This window comes from Pelobates fuscus, chromosome 2, assembly GCF_036172605.1.
Source record: "Pelobates fuscus isolate aPelFus1 chromosome 2, aPelFus1.pri, whole genome shotgun sequence".
Taxonomy (NCBI): Eukaryota; Metazoa; Chordata; class Amphibia; order Anura; family Pelobatidae; genus Pelobates; species Pelobates fuscus.
The window spans coordinates 27,979,979-27,997,872 of NC_086318.1; the positions used below are offsets into that span (position 1 = coordinate 27,979,979).

At 42.3% G+C, this 17,894-nt stretch overlaps 1 protein-coding gene across 1 annotated transcript in view; it reads left to right on the forward strand.

Annotated features, from left to right (window-relative positions):
- The window catches only part of LOC134586118 (astacin-like metalloendopeptidase), a 34,278-nt gene extending 24,561 nt beyond the window's left edge, over nucleotides 1-9,717 (forward strand). Inside the window, exon 14 of the mRNA XM_063441627.1 lies at nucleotides 9,563-9,717. Within this exon, the coding sequence (XP_063297697.1) occupies nucleotides 9,563-9,717 (155 nt within the window). The remainder of the gene's footprint in view (nucleotides 1-9,562) is intronic.
- The last annotated feature ends 8,177 nt before the right edge of the window (nucleotides 9,718-17,894 follow it).

The window sequence follows — 17,894 nt, forward strand, 5'->3', positions numbered from 1 at the left end:
CTCTCCAATGTGCTGTGATAATATCAATTCCCATAAACTCAATACCTCTTGGGTCCCCATTGTGTACCTCAGCAAAGTGTTTTGATACATTATGATTTAAAAATTTGCGTTTTATATTGTATATATGTTCTCTAATCCTGGTTTTAAGGTTACGTATGGTCTTGCCAATATATTGGTAACCACATTGGCACGTAAGCAAATAAATTACTCCCTTACTCGAGCAATTTATAAACGTATTTATTTTATATTCTTTTTTCGTAACTAGTGAGGTAAACTGAGAGATTTTTCTATTTTTATTTGTTCTAAAACTACAGCCTTGACATGTACCACAATAATGAAAACCTTTACTCCCCTTTAAAAATGATTTGTTTTCTGCTTTTTCTTTATCTAAAAAACTGCTTGTTAATAACTGCTTAAAATTGTTAGCCCCTCTAAAAATAAATTTTGGTTTAAAACCTAAAAACGGAACTGCATCTGAATCTTCTTTTAAAACATACCAGTGTTTTCTAACTATTTTTTGTAAAATTCCATTATTTGAGCTAAAATTAAAAATAAAAGGGATCACCTCATTCTGATATTGTCTTTCATTAGGATCTTTTTTCTCTTTATATTTTAGTAGAGGCTGTCTGTCTCTTTCCGCAATTTCTCTTTCAATGGTGTCTAAATCCTCTTTAATGTACCCTTTCTCAATAAATTTTGTCTTTAAGATTTTGGCCTGGTTAAAAAATTCCTCTTCTTCTGTGCAATTTCTCTTGAGTCGCAAAAACTGGCCTTTCGGAATATTAGTTAACCAAGGTTTAAAATGGCAACTAAAATGGCAAAAGTTGCCAAAAAAGTTGCCATTTTAAACCTTGGTTAACTAATATTCCGAAAGGCCAGTTTTTGCGACTCAAGAGAAATTGCACAGAAGAAGAGGAATTTTTTAACCAGGCCAAAATCTTAAAGACAAAATTTATTGAGAAAGGGTACATTAAAGAGGATTTAGACACCATTGAAAGAGAAATTGCGGAAAGAGACAGACAGCCTCTACTAAAATATAAAGAGAAAAAAGATCCTAATGAAAGACAATATCAGAATGAGGTGATCCCTTTTATTTTTAATTTTAGCTCAAATAATGGAATTTTACAAAAAATAGTTAGAAAACACTGGTATGTTTTAAAAGAAGATTCAGATGCAGTTCCGTTTTTAGGTTTTAAACCAAAATTTATTTTTAGAGGGGCTAACAATTTTAAGCAGTTATTAACAAGCAGTTTTTTAGATAAAGAAAAAGCAGAAAACAAATCATTTTTAAAGGGGAGTAAAGGTTTTCATTATTGTGGTACATGTCAAGGCTGTAGTTTTAGAACAAATAAAAATAGAAAAATCTCTCAGTTTACCTCACTAGTTACGAAAAAAGAATATAAAATAAATACGTTTATAAATTGCTCGAGTAAGGGAGTAATTTATTTGCTTACGTGCCAATGTGGTTACCAATATATTGGCAAGACCATACGTAACCTTAAAACCAGGATTAGAGAACATATATACAATATAAAACGCAAATTTTTAAATCATAATGTATCAAAACACTTTGCTGAGGTACACAATGGGGACCCAAGAGGTATTGAGTTTATGGGAATTGATATTATCACAGCACATTGGAGAGGGGGAGACAAAGAGTATAATTTAGGATATGCTGAGATGAAATGGATGTTTGAAATGGAGACCATGGTTCCCAATGGGTTAAATATCGATTTTGAAATTAACAAATACATCTGAGTATCCTTTGGGGGACCATGGTCCATAAACATATTAATGTGTTTTATATATTTGTACCCAATTTGCACTAACTCTACCTTTGTTTTATTCTCCCCATGTGATTTGGATTTTATTTCATTTTTAGGGATATAGTTTTATTCATTAGTAATATATATATTACATTCATTTTTAACGTAAGCTGTATGTAATAATTTTTTGTATATATGTCCCTTTCTCTTCCCCCCCCCCCTGCATTATTTTGAAGTTTGAGGGACTTTTTTTATAAATTGAGGGATGTTTTAGTTGTAATTGTATTGATTTTAATGGAGGACGTTTCCTACACGTCCTTCTCGCCGAAACCAGCAGCAGCGTCAGGACGTGATGACGCAGGACGTCCTGACGCCGGAACCCGGAAGAGAAATGCAGATGACCGGCGAAAACGGCGCCAAGAATAGGACTTATAAAGGACTATGTGACAGAACAGAAGATAGCACCTCTGATGAAGGCTTTGTGCCGAAACGCGTAAGGTGGACCCGGAGGACGTTTTTGGGACATTTACTGCAAGTTTTATGGGACTTTCCGTTTTAATTATTTTGTCTATTTTGTTTGTAATTTATATTAAATTTGGTGTGCAATCTACAACCTGCGTTCCTGTGTGTTGCACTTACCCTGGGAAGACACCCTCTACAATTCGTCCCTGTTCCAGTCTCTGGGAGATTTCTTCTGTTCAAGGCGTGTAGCTTGGGCCAGCTTCTAATTGGCCCCCTGTTTGTGAGTGCAATTTGCCTCCTTTGTTCTAAGTTTATTTTAATCTGACGTTATTACCCTATGTTGTGTTTTCTCTCCCTTTTAGTGTATCATACAAGTGGGTAATATTATCTGATTTTTTATCTGTCTTTCGATTTGAGTGCTCTCACCACCATTCTCTATTTTACTAATCGTGTTCTTTCTAGTGGTTTATTGTGGCCCACTAGGGTGATTGTAGCACCAGAGTGCAGATTATTTTTTCACCGTATACTTTTGTATTCTGCCTGAGTAAGGGGATTGCTGGGTTTAAATAGCCATAAAATCCCTCCCACAATTTCAGGCAAACGCCTTCTATTTGTGTACGGGATTATGGAAGGGGCGCACATTAAACTGTGTGTAATTTTAATAAATGAAAGTCGGTTGAGGTGTGCCGAAACCGACGTGAGGTTAGGCCTGCAAAAGAGGGCCAAAAAGTGTGTGACATTTATTAAACATAACAAAACATTTAGACATATTATAGAAAGCGAGCCTGATTTCTTTCTGGATTTGGAATGAACCGGTTGTATGCCGAGGACTACCAGCGACCCATCTTCTCTACAAGATGAGTTGGAACTGGATGACTTGAGGCTGCTGTGGCGGCCCTACCATGGAATGAATGTACCGAGAAGGAACTTCGGATTGAGGCCAAGACTAACAAACAAGGAGCGAATGTATAGCATGAACTGTTTGAGAGATGTGGCAAAAATTGTACGAGCAACCATTATAATCGGAATGCATTTAGCATCTTGAACCACATACAATACTTACACATATCGAAAGCCGTAGAGTACGTTTGCTTAGTATTAGTGGACAAATCTTACCTGCATAGACTCTAACTACGGGCATGATTGATAACTTTTTGACCTGCAGAGGAAATCTGGACTGCGTGTTCTTTTATCTCAACCATTACGTTTAAGCAAGGTCCGACTTCAGGACTTCGGAAGTGGCTAAAGCGGAGGAAACTGCAGGGGAACTTGAGACGTCAGGGTTAGCGTTTATTAAAGATAATACGAAACCTGGAGCTATTTCTTGTAGCGTGCTGTGAGGAGGAAGGAAACGTAATGGGTTTAAATTATGCAAAACTCAGAAGCTCATTGAGCTTTCTCGTGTAGTAGAGCTACTAGCTAATGGGAACCAATAGGTGAAGATAAGGACTATCCCGTAAGAGTTGAGGCCGTGCCAGTAGCCCTGTGTTTGAGAGAAGCCCTACCTACAATTTAGGCCATGTGGACTTGTACCCTCTAAGCGCGGCAGGGTATAACCTCTTGTGGAAAAGTGTTAACCTGACCGAACACGTGCGATTACCTGCATTTAAACCATAGCGAAAAAGGACTAACAGGCGCCTGAAGAAACTGCCGTGACGTGAAATGAAGAATAGAATGCAAAACCGTGGCCCACCGTAGGGAAATGTTTGCACGAGAGAGGAACCTGAAGAGGAGCTTTGACAAAATTTGAAGACGATATGTGTTCGTATAGCAAGTACCCTATAGCAGTTACTTGGTAGGCATGAGATCGTGAAAGATTGTACAACAGGATGCATAAGGTGTTACGCCTTAAATTAAAACATCCAGCATGACCGAAAGCAACTCCCGATGGACTACTTAAGCTTACATGAAGGGAAGCGTGAACAACGACAAATGCGTGACAAATGAATTGACTGCGCATGGAGGACCCTTTGAATGTCAGGCGTGCAGACAAGTCCCTAAATTAGTAGATTAAGGATTCGAATGGTATTTGTTTGGCCAAAAATGGAGGCGGAGTGATGCCTCGATGTTCGATGTGAAACAAGTGGGAATACTGTTCACCCGGTCCCATCAGATCGTTAAAGCTTATCCTGCATTGCTTGCATAAGCGACGCCGACGTGAGAATTGAGTGATAGTATGAGTCGACAAACGGTTATTGAGAACTCGATGTACCAAAGTGTCCCCAAAACGTTGCGAAGAAATAAACGGTATATCCGTGATACATGAGTCCGGAAGCAGTCACTGTACATCACGACAGCGCCTGGAGGACCCGACGATGGACCGATACGAGGCCAAATCCGTACGACGTGCAACGCGGAGGGCAACGTGAGACCCAACATACCAGTTCGACAGAACATAAGCAAGAAATGCCTGAAACAAGTTGTTGGAGGAACCGCTGGTCTCGGAGTCTCCGAGCCCGGTCTGGGCACGTAGTGTACGTGGAACCTAAGGATCGCCAGTGAGCGACAGGTTGGGGTATATATATGTATATATAAATATACATGTATATATATAGGAATCCTCGAACAGCTGGCACTAAGCGTCTAGCGGACCCATTGCCCGTAAGAGATAACGTATTGACAGCACCGGAGTAGCCGAGAACGATAGTTCTGAAATACCGTTTTGCATCAATGTAGGAGTATGTAACGCACGATCGAAACTAAGGCGGGAAATAAAGCGCCAGGATACCTGAAGCGGTTAAGGGATCTAAAACATGGTGACTATGCTTGACGGGTCTGGGGTGTGCCGCCCCCCCCCCAGCTTACTAGGAGCGCGAGCGTGAGTGCGTGTGTGCTGGCCGACTAGCTAGTGCCGCAATGCGGCGAAACAATTACACTAGGTTGGTGACGGGTGAGGCCCTGCTAGTTGCCAAGCGGCTTGAGAGGCTCTATCTATGCGTTGGCGTGAGGGGGTAGCGTGGCCACTGAATGAGGTGGCGGGGTGTCGGCCTCTCGGTGACAGTTAAACATAAGATAGAATGGGAGTGACGGATGAGGCCCTTTCTATGCCACAATGCGAGGCGACTAACTATGATTTGGCCCGAGGGGCATGGTACCTCCGAGTATGAGGATGGGTGTTGGCCTCGCGGGACCACTAACCTATGGCGAAGAAGCCGGGGAGAATAACAACAACTAGTGGACACCTAGGAACCTAACAGCCAGCAGTTGCTAACTAAGAAGGAAGGGTAGGTAGGGAGAGAGGACATACTACAGAACGAAACGTGGGTAGCAACGAGTTATGATCGTATGGTTTGACTGAAACTGGAGTGCCCAGAGAGCATGTGGGGTCCGGATGGTCGGGACGTATGAACAAGGATGCGTGTATGATCGTATGTATGGCCCTCGGGGCTCGTGGTGCCAGACTGTGGCCTTGATTCGAAATGCAAAATGAATAGACGTGTATAACTTTTGATATTATATGTATATATATGCAGATCTAGTTGTAGTATTGTAAACGCGTACTTGTCGTAGCCGAGGCTCGCTCACCGGAACTGCAATGTGAAAAGTAGATGCAGTTGTCCAGTAACGTGTGAGCTTGTCTGCGTAGGAGTACGCCGGGTTTTACACGTAACGCAAATTGCCTCACTGACTGAGGATGAATTAGGGCTGGTACAGACCACGCTCCGTGTGCTGTGTGCCTGCATCGCTCAAAAGACCCTCCCAATGATGAGCAGGTTAAAGAAAGTCAGAATAGCCAAATATCCAAAAATTCAGCCATAACCAAACGAGCGGGCAGATTTCTGTAACCGCCAATGCGTGTCTCTGTATATCAGCATATCGGTGTTTATATCTGCTCATGCGTGCGTACGTGAACATCAGGGATAATGTATTAATATAATTACAGAATCATATATCATTATAATTTTTTTATTTATTTATTTATTTATTTTTTTTTTTTTTAACAGGTGCCATTCACTGTGAGTGAGCAGTGTAGAGAGCTTTAATTATGCAGTTCGTGTAATGCAGCCCTGAATAGTGGGAAATAAAAACAAAACTGTGGACGGAATGGAAAACTTGGGTAGAGGCAGAAGTGAGCTGTAGTGTAATGTTAATGGCTTTAGCGTCGCCCAGGAATCACATCAGTAACGTGTTTAATGACATGTAAGTAGGGAGCCCATTAGTGGATTCACTTCAGCACAATAGCAGCACAAACCACGCCATGAAAATAAACGGATATTTGTGTGTCCGCTACCCTGGGAAGTGACGTCGAGAACCGGGGAAACTAAACCCCAAACCAGCGACGGTAACACTGCCGACAATGCTAGGCCGAACTAACAAGGGAAGAGAACATGAGGGGCGGAGACACATGGATCTCGCTGATAAAATAAAAAACCCACGTTACTGCATGGGTTACTATTCGCAAGAAGCGGCTGAAAGATTGCAGCCGATCCCGGTCCTTTCAATAGATTTTTTCGGGCTGAGACCCGGGCAAAAAGACTGAGGACATCAATAGAGTGTCCGAGTGCGCAAAAAATTCTGCCTCTTTAACGAAAACACGTTTAACTTATCAAAAAATATTAACAAATCAGTTCAGTGCAAAACAGACATCAGACGTGGTCCAAAGAGAGGTAGCGCTAGGAATTGCTCATTAATATTCCAATTTATTCAAGTCATTTCAATTTAAATCAAGCACAACATCTAATAAAATAAAATGCAAATATACACAGATTTCTGCTCGGGAAAAACGTGGCTGTAGATAATAGGATTATAATTTGCCGATGCTGCGTACTTGCTCAACTGTTTAAAGGAATCCATATCTATATCTGATAGAACTTTGAAACAATTTCGAGATTAGACAGAAAAACAGCCAGCCAGGCATGGTAGCATTGACTGATACACCTATAGAACGAAAAACTGGAAATGAATTGAACGATTTGGGAAGATATAAGAATCAGCTGCTTTTGCACCTGTTTTTAAACGATATTTAATACATAGCAATACACAAGGACGTAAAGGAGGGTTGCTAGCTGACAAAACGGAAGCAGAATTTGAAACAAATTTAAATAAATATCAGTGGTACAAAGTTAATGACTTGGCCGATGACAACTTACAAAATAATCTACAATTGGTAAGGGATTGTGAGCGTGTATAACGCCATATAACATGGCAATACGAGAGCTCAGAAATAAATGATTATTCACATAAAAAATATTGTCTAACAACGAGACACTATCTTTCCTGTATGCAAACACTATATATATTTGCCGACGAGCCCGAGGACAGTATGGGTTGCAGTTTTAACAGCCGGCTAGAGAGAATGAAACGTGTGCGGGAAGCTATCCGGAGCATTTCATGCCGTGGAATGATAAAGCGAAACGGAGCGTACGTGTAAAAGGAGGATAAATTCGAATGGACTCACAGTTTGGGTGAACCGCCGAACGGCCTCCACGTGGATGAAAGAGACTCACGAAAACCGGCGGGCTGCGTACGAGCGTCGCGGCAGATTGACGTCAGAGGTCTGTGAAAACGGAAATGAAAGCGAATTTCCGAAATCGTCGCAAACAGGTGAGTAAGGGGATTGCTGGGTTTAAATAGCCATAAAATCCCTCCCACAATTTCAGGCAAACGCCTTCTATATATATATAAAAAAAAAAAAAAAAAAAAGAAAAAAGCCTTGCACTCCAACTTACATCAATACGGACCCGGTGCTTGATTGCACTGAATACATATATATATATATATCACAACTTGCAGTGAGTTTTCAGTTTATATCACAGCTTTCTGTGTAAATTTTTACTGACAGTGTATATCTCAGATTACTGTGAGTTAAGGGTAAATATGAATGCAGTTATACAGGCTCTGTACAGAGTGTATGCAGAGTCAATGTGCTAGTTAGCTCTAGGATTGATGTGCTTCACAGTAGATATATGCTGGTCCAGCTATGGAGTCTCCGATGAGACTACTCTGGTATGAATTCACTGTCCATGGCATATATGTTAAAAGCTAAGCAGTCCTGGCTCTGTCTCAAACTGGTATGGGAGACCAGTCTATGCTCATACTATTCTATGGGGAGATTCATTAGGTTGGCTATTGTTTAGCCCTACTCCTGAAAGAGACCATGGGTACAAGACTCTTCAGGTGATATGATGTTGATGATCCATATAAAGATAAGACACTTAAAACATATCTGTATGTGCATGTGCGTACCCATTCAGTCTAAGGAATGTATCGCTCAGTATATCTCGATTTTATTGACACTATAATCAATGGATCAACTTCAACTTATACCCAATACAGCTGAAATACCACTTGTTGCCTGCTGGGCATTTAGGGACTATCAGTCCTGGTTAGGGTTTATTCACACAGTATTACGCTGTCTAAAAGGTTTGGTGTCTAGGGGTCCTATGTCACAGGAGACCCTCAAGATTTTCAGATATTTGGGGACTCTGCCCAAGCTCAAGGGTCCCCATTACTCATTTTATACACAACCCAGGATTGGCCTGCTATGTCTGTGCCCCATTGATTGGCCTGCTATGTCTGTGCCCCATTGATTGGCCTGCTATGTATGTGCCTTTTTGTCTGGCCTGATCTACCCGAGTCCATCGGTGGCCTGATCTATTTGTGCCCGAACCCCCCTTTTTGGCCGCAGGCCTGGGGAAATATCACTGAGGAAAGCTCAGTGCCACTATTTACATGGAGATAGGTGGGTGTCCAGACAAGCACTGCTGCCATACTATCCAAGAGGACACCAGAATATGGGCACCTAAATCTGATTGGAATGGTGAAGGCTCTACACCTCATGCCCTGAGGGGCAAAGCTTTTATGAAGATTCCCGGGTATGCAAGCGCAGTTTACACAAACCCGGCGGCGGATCATCTCCAAGGGGAATTTCGCACAATTAGGGACCTGTGCTCAGACGACAACAGGGGAGCACGTTTCCCTTGCCTTCAGCAACTAACACTTTAGCTTCTTTTCCGGTATCCATCTTAGGTATTGGTAGTTATTTCCTACGTCATGTTAGCTCCTGACCCCTTCAGTTGGGTTTACTTGACTTGCTTTTCCGATCGGCTATTTAACTTCTCTCCGAGGTACGTGTTTTCCGTTATCTACATTATTTGTCGTTTCTTTGTTTGCGTACCTTTCAATTGTCCTATCGCTCGGGTCGTTGAGAGGCCTGACTTGACCTCCTCCAACCTCCCGGGCTCTCGTGGATTGCAGAGAACGTCTACAGCTTTCCTCAGACTACCGACGGTCATCCTGGATCCCACGCGCGCGCATGGGATCCGAGCGGTCCGTTAATAGTTTCCATCTTTGTTTCCAAAGATCGCATTTTCTCATCATCCCTTTCTGTTAAGGATGGACACGGCCCGAGGTTGTATATTATTCCATCTACCATCAGTCTGAAGTGGACATTCGGGGAGGTCTCGAGAAAGGCCCACCTCAAGACTTCACCCTTATGCTGAGATTAGTAAACGGTGTACAACCGCAGTTGGTCACTCTGAGTCACTAATGGACTCTAGTTTGGATTGCAAGAGGGTGCAGCCCGCCATCGCCTCGGCCCGAGACTGATACTTTTATTTTCACGAGTAGAGAGCGAACCCTTCTCATACACTGAACCGGACACTGATTCATGCTTAGAGGGCGCGACCCTCGCTCAACCTCAGCCCGATACTGAGCTGGATACAGAGGACATGTTTTGAGTAACACATTCTTATAGAGGGAACCGGACACGGAAGGAAACTTCTAATGTTTGGTTATTAACGGGTGCGACCCGCTCATGCTATCAGCCGGATGCTGATACGGAGTCCGGTCACATTATAAGAGAGAACGGCTCTCTCATACTCTCAATGCACTATGGTGCCATCCATTTGTTCATCACACAGGCTTGTACCTGTACAGGTCAACGAGACTGCATAGAAGGGCGTTCCTCTGGCATTCTATTAGATCTAACGACCGTGCTACCGATTTCGTTATAGAGGGCTGCCTGATCGTGCAGGGTACACATAGCTAGACTGGATCCCTCTATTTCATGTCCTATAATGGATCTACTGGATCCGGACCACAGTATCCAACGCAAGAAATACTCACAGAGGTACTACTGGGGGAGATTCCCTGCTTATTTACACACACTCCTGGAGACGGTACAGCTAACAGATGAGTCTCAGTTATTACAAGAGTGCAGGTTTTGGTATAATCTGCACTATATCAAAACAGACAATTGCACTCTGTGTAAGATATTCAGACCATGTTGAAGAAGCTGCGCAGACGGTTCTTCCCATGTCAAGGTGACATGAGATCCTGAGGCCTTCATAGAGCAAACGGGCACTGCCTTGCTCGGGTAACAAGACTAGGGAAAGCCCGCAACCCGGTCTGCAGGTACACCGTGCGCTTGGATCGCATGGAAAGACTGGAATCCTCGGTTGACTTGGATTTCCTGGTCATTACAATCTTGGGATAAGATGACAGGCCTGCCCCTACTCTTCTGAGCACATATCTGGAGAACATGGTTCCGATATGGAGGGCCCTCCTTCTATACTCTATATCTACTCTATAGTTCTCACTACCCACCTATTAAACTACCATCAAGGAACCTATGGTGGACTCTATGGTGGAAACCTGTCTATCCCAGCTCCTACACAGACGTCACAAGTCGGGACGCAACCTACCGTTGGAGTGCTGTTTAGGATGTCTAGCGGACTCAGATAGGGCTGTCGACATTCTCAAATGAGACTACACCTGCTTAGGACGGTTAAAACTTCACCCTTGCTTTTTTATTATATCTACTCTCTGGAGTCACCTGTCGTGAGTGAAGGGACTTTACGTTTTGCCTGCATATTAGAGAATGCTAGGTGTTCGTGGGACTCCAAGATAAGAAGGGAGGTATTCCTCTTCAGGGAGGCCTTGACTTCGGTTCTCGAATTCTCATTCCTGGGTCCTTTGACCTAGGGCCTACTCTGGGAGATACGTGCCCGGACAGTCAGGGGTATAGGGATCTAAGGGTCCCACTATATTATACCCTATCTTGTATGTGGCGTGTAGACCAGGAACCCCTACACAAATTTTGATAGGTCGGGCATGGAACAGGATCGTACAAACGGGTAATCGGATTATTTCACTCTGTCATTACAACACGTGAGGACTCTTCTTTGTTATACAGGTCCCAATCACCATTGAATCCGGACATCTTATCAATTTTAGACGATGATATATCTGAATGGAAATCTCAACCCCGGTTTACGTTCCCATCCTTTTGAATATTTCTGGGAATCACAATCCCCAATATAATCAACTACCGTTTTCACCACACAAGTTTAGTATGGGACCTTGATTGGACGTCCTTTGGGAGTCCTTGCTATATCGCAGCCGCGGATTACACAGTCCATTTGGAATACTGGAATCACTTAGGATATGGCTAGTTTTGACCACACGCTTGCCTGCATAATAAATTTATTCTCGGATGACAACTCACCAGGTAGGTCATGAGGGAACAAAAAGGCCCTACTCGGTTCTATTACAGAATTGGTGGTGGACTTAGGCACATTTCTTACAGTGGGAATTTGGCTGCAAGGCCACATCGCGTGGTGATCCTGGTATGATCAGAGGAGTCACCTTCCACATCAAGAGTCGAGACATGGTGGCGGTTTCTTTTCACGGCCCTAAGTTTGCAAATGACCTTCGGCAGTTTACACCTACAGGAAAATGGCTAATAGGTCAGCTTGGCAGCTCATGGACCTGCTGCTAGGAAACAGGTCGCAACCCCACGTACAATGGATCTATCAGCGGATGGAGTTTTTCTGTATTTGGGATGCTTCGTCAGCTGGCATCTTCATCGATCCGTCTACTGTCACTTCTTGCAGTTGGAAGGTGCATTTAGGATTGCTCTAATATCGCACGGAATGGGTAACAGCGAAAAAAACAGCGTTGGATTTTAAGGCTTAGCGTTAAAACAGCAAATACGAAGCCTCCTGTCATGTTATAAAATTGTAGATTATGCTAGCTTTAGTGTACCTATAATCTTAATTTTATTAATGACAGGAGGCGAGTATTTCCCACCCATTCGTATCCCTCCCTTGTTGTCTCTGCTACCTGTCACTTGTTCTTATGTCTGTTTTTCATAAGTAGGGTTGGGATCTATGCAGGTTACGGTAATTTTGGTTGCTACTTTGGGTACCTACATGTTTGTTCAGAGTACATTTCATTGGCTAACCAACCTGTTTGATTCTGTTTTTCTCTCGTTTCAGTTTACAGTCCATCAACACTACCTGATTTGGCAGTTTCTCAGATGGTGGACATTGTCGTATTCATTATAACTAGGACTTTGTTTCTTCCCCATTATATTTTCTGCCTTTTGTTCTGTTTTGTCGCAGCTTGAAAGAGGAAATTATGCATGGGGAGGGGAGTTTTATAGTACCTAACTTTTTTCTGATTGGTTGTTTTTTCTGTGCTGCTGTGGAGTTCTAGTAAAGAGAGAGACTTAAGAAAATACTCACCTCCTGTAATTAATACAATTAAGATTATAGGTACACTAAAGCTAGCATAATCTACAATTGTATCACAGGCAGAGGGGAGGATCTCTGATGTAATGAATGGGAGTGTTAGCTGTGTTGTAATGTGTTGATTGGTTGTTTTTCAAAACCCTGTGGGCAGTACTAGGTTTGTAGAATGTGAATAAAAAAGAGGCTGTATGTGCCAATACAGGCAGTTCTTCTTCACCCTTCAAAACGTAGCTGTGTCTCATTGTTGAAAGGGAATTTGCAGCTTAATCACTAGCTCTTTTCACAGCTCTGCCTCTCTATTGCTCCAGGGATCCAGCGGATGGGACTTCACCTTTCCCCTACAATCCAGCATCTTTCCCGGAGGAAGGAAGTCGCCAACAGCAGATACCCCTAACTACCCTTGGTAGCCGTTACATTCACAATCTCAGTAAATCAGAATATTGTAAAAAGGTGCAATATTCTAGACTCACAGTGTTCCACTCTAATCAGCTAAGTAAGCCATAACACCTGCAAATGGTTTCTGAGCCTTTAGATGGTCTCTCAGTCTGGTTCAGTAGGAATCACAATCATGGGAAAGACTTAATTTGGAGTCAGTGCATCACCACACACAGACGGATCCTGGACATGGGCTTCAGATGTCGTATTCCTCTTGTCAAGCTGCTCCTGAACAACAAACAGCGTCAGAAGCATCTTAAGTGGGCTAAAGAAAAACAGACCTGGTCTGTTGCTCAGTGGTCCAAATTCCTCTTTTCTGATGAGAGCAACTTTTGCATCTCATTTGGAAACCAAGGACCCAGAGTCTGGAGGAAGAATGGAGAGGCACACACACTGCAAGATGCTTGAAGTCCAGTGTGACGTTTACACAGTCTGTGTTGATTTGGGGAGCTGGTGTTGGTCCACCAGGAGATTTTGGAGCACTTTATGCTTCCTTACGGAGACGAGCTTTATGGGGATGCAGACTTAATTTTCCAGCAGGACTTGGCACCTGCCCACACTGCCAAAAACACCAAAGCCTTGCTCAATGACCGTGGGATTACGGTGCTTGATTGGCCAGCAAACTCACCTGACCTGAACCCCATAGAGAATCTATGGGGCATTGCCAAGAGAAAGATGAGAGACATGAGACCGAACAATGCAGTAGAGCTAAAGGCCGCTATTGAAGCATCCTGGTCTTCTATAACACCTCATCAGTGCCACAGGCTGATATATTCCATGCCACGCCGCATTGAGGCAGTAATTTTTGCAAAAGGGGCCCAAACCAAGTACTGAGTCCATATGCATGCTTATACCTTTCAGAGGTCAGATATTGTTCTATGTACACTCCTTGTTTTATTGACTGTATGAAATATTCTAATTTACTGAGATTGTGTATTTGGGGTTTTCATGAGCTGTAAGCCATAATCATTGCACTTATGCGAAATCGTGACTTGAACTATCGTGCTTTGCATGTAATGCGTCTATCTCATATATTAGTTTCCGCCTTTTATGTTACATTACTGAAATAAATTAACTTTTGCACGATATTCAACTTTTTTGAGTATCACATATATATATATATATATAGTATACAATGTTGCCCAGCACTGGGCAACATTGTATACAATATAACAAGGAAGCTTATTGATAGCCATATTCCTAACCCAAGCACCAACAGATGATATATCACCTAAACTGCTAACTTTGGAGTAGAGCTAACAGATTGATTTAAACTAATAAGGAACTTTTGTTCACCATGGATCATACAGATGATTTTATGCTACAAGCAGGGGGTTATGCTGAGCAAGCAGAAACCCTGCATTTTACACAAGAAGAAGCTGAGGCCATACTTTGGGTGCAATCCAGTAATGAATTTCCTTGCAATATAACAACTTAAGATGTATATTTTCAACTGTTGAGGATGCAACGTAAACGTATTGATTTGGATTTACATGGACTGTTTCTTTCTGACTATTATAAAGTGAAAAGAATCCCTAGAGGCTTTCGCATTATGAACATACCTACAATAGTGAGATTCAAAGCGAAGGTTAGTCGAGACTGGATAGGAGTGCTCAATAAAGCGTCATTAGATTTGATGCTCATTATAATTCAGGACGTGAGGGCAGAAATGGAAGTGGTTACACGCAAAATAATGGAGATTGAGACGGAACATGCTGTCTTGTTGGCCACTCTAGAAGGCACTAAGATGCTGGATAAATTAAAGGAGGAATTGCTCAAGTACAAGAACGACCTGATTAGATTCAAGAAACAAAAGTTTGATTATGTACAACAAGACTATATGGAGCATCGGGTCTATAAATGGCTTAGCGGGGCGCACCAACAGAAACCAAGGAGATTCCGTAAGAGAATTGTGCGACCAAAAGTGTATACTATGGATGTTACTTCTGGAGAATCGGCCTCAGACACGGATACACATGTTGAAAGTGGGAATTTTTTAGAGACAACACCTTCAGGCACGACAACGAGAAGCAGAGGCAGAGGCGCAAACGGCGCAGAACAAGGAGAGGCAACAAGGGGAAAATTCATTGTCCGTGGAAGACCTCCACTGAGACGATAGTACCTGTATTCAACCTATCCCAGAGAACACTGCTGAAGGAAGAAATTGAGATCCTTCAATTAGGACTATCATTTGTTCCTGGGACGAACCCTAACCTGTTTTCCTGGAATGTGGAGCTCTTTAAGTTTGGAAGAACGATGCGTTTGAAAGACCACTTTAATAAACCATTCATACAGCATTCCAATCAAGAACAGGCGATTATAAAATTCAGACCAAAATCTAACTTTGATCCACAGTGCAACCAAGCAAGTATTAAAACATTCTTATCGACAGTACAGGCGGAATCTGTGAAACTCCTGCAACAACCATGTTTGACACATAGTAATTTCAGCAAGAAGCAGCACTCACTCATAAGAAGTCTAGCAAGGGACTCATCCATAGTTATACGTCCCGCCGACAAAGGCGGTGGTATAGTCATAATGGACTATGACAAGTATGCCGATGAAATTAAAAGACAACTGAGAGATAGTAACACATATAAAGAACTTGAAGGGGACCCTGCCACTATGGTACAAGCCAAAATAGAGGAGATATTGAACATGGGATTAAGAGCCAATTACATAGATCTAAATTTGTATGCATACCTCATACAAAAATCACCAAGGACTCCAGTCATGTACACAATACCCAAAATACACAAGGACCAGACCGCACCACCGGGAAGACCGATAGTATCGGCGGTCGGTGGAGTTCTTGAACCTCTAGGCAAGTGGTTAGATGCACAATTCAAGGAGACAGTAGTGAATCTACACACGTGCGTTAAAGATACCCCCTCACTCTTGGAGTCTCTACGGCAACTGCACATTGATGTACAGGATCCTGTTTTGATAACTATGGATGTGAGTAGCCTCTATACCATCATCCCTCATGATGATGGTATAGAGGCCATGAGACAAGTCCTATGTACCTCATCCGTCTACAGAGGTCCGCCGGTCGAGTACACATTGGAGATATTGGAAACGGTACTGAAGAACAATTACTTCAGGTTTGAACAACAGTGGTTTATGCAAGTTTCAGGAACCTCGATGGGTGCGCCCATGGCGCCCATGTATGCGAATACATACATGTACATATTTGAGGAGGAGCATATACTGAAACCATACCGACACAATATTATATCAGATATTTCCGTTTCATCGATGATGTGCTGATACTATGGAGTGGTACCATTGAACAAGCTCAACAGATGGTTGAATCAATCAATAGGTTACCTACACCTGTACGGATGACGGCGGATATCAGCACGGAAAAAGTTCATTTTCTAGATGTGGAACTCACTATTGTAAATCAGCAAGTTGAATTTAGTTTGTATTCCAAACCCACGGATCGTAACACAATCCTACATTACACCAGCGCACATCCTAGAAATCTGAAAAATTCCATCCCTCATGCACAATTCCTTAGAGTCATAAGAAACAACTCGACAGATGAAGCCAGACAAAGACAATTGGTACAAATGAGAGACAAATTTCTGGAACGAGGATATGACAGGAGAGTCCTAGATTGGGCATTGGAAAAAGCACAAGATAAAGCGACCAAGCCACAGGACCCCATTGAAAGACCAGGATTGGTCTTTCCTATCACATTCCACAAAACAGCTCAGAAGATATCCAATATTGTCAAAAAGAATTGGAATATGTTGGCACTTGAGGGAGCGTTACCCAGTGAAATCAGGCAGCCCCCAAAAATTTGTTTTCGCAGGAACAAAAACCTCAAAGATATGTTAATACGAACAGACCCTGTAGAAAGTTACACCATATCTCAGAAGGTGCAGATACGAGGGAGTGTGCGCTGTCTAGGATGCGTGACGTATGGCCATATGGTACCGGCACGCACATTCACGCATCCACACAGTAATAAAATTTACAAGATAAGGTATACTATCACCTGCAGATCCACGTTTATTATATACAAACTATCATGCCCTTGCGGACTGTGTTATATTGGTAAGACGGAAACCCAACTTTGTGAACGAATCAGAGGACACAGGTCCAACATCAGAACGGCTTTCAGAGATGGAACCACAGATAAACCTGTCGCCAAACATTTTTTGGACAATGGACATGCCTTAACTACTTTGAAATTCGTGGCAATCGACCATGTTCCCCTACCAATAAGAGGCGGTAATAGGGGCAATATGTTGGTACGCAAGGAAGCCTTCTGGATTTATGAACTGGACACAGTTGCACCAAGGGGTTTAAATGAGCAGTTATCATATGCCCCCTTTATTTGAATAAGGCTACAGTTGTTTGCAATCCTCTTGAGTAAAGCTATGTTTTAATATAAATGATTATCCTTAGTGGCAACATAGTATAGGCACATGGTTAGACACATGCATATTATCAATTGAAGATGCTCTCCATATAGGGTACAATGTGTACAGGAATGTATAGAGTAATAATGAGAACAATTTAAACATTTGACTGAACACTTTAGTATATATATTAACGTAGAACACTTTATTGTATATAAATGCAACAAGTATCACTTTAAAGTTAAGTTGAGGTTTCATGATAAGCTTTAACTATATGAGGTCCCACTATGATATGTTTGCAGAAAGCACTTTGTTGTACATAATAAACACGGAGTCTCACTTTATTAATTACAGAGAGCACTTTAATGTATATAAATGCAATT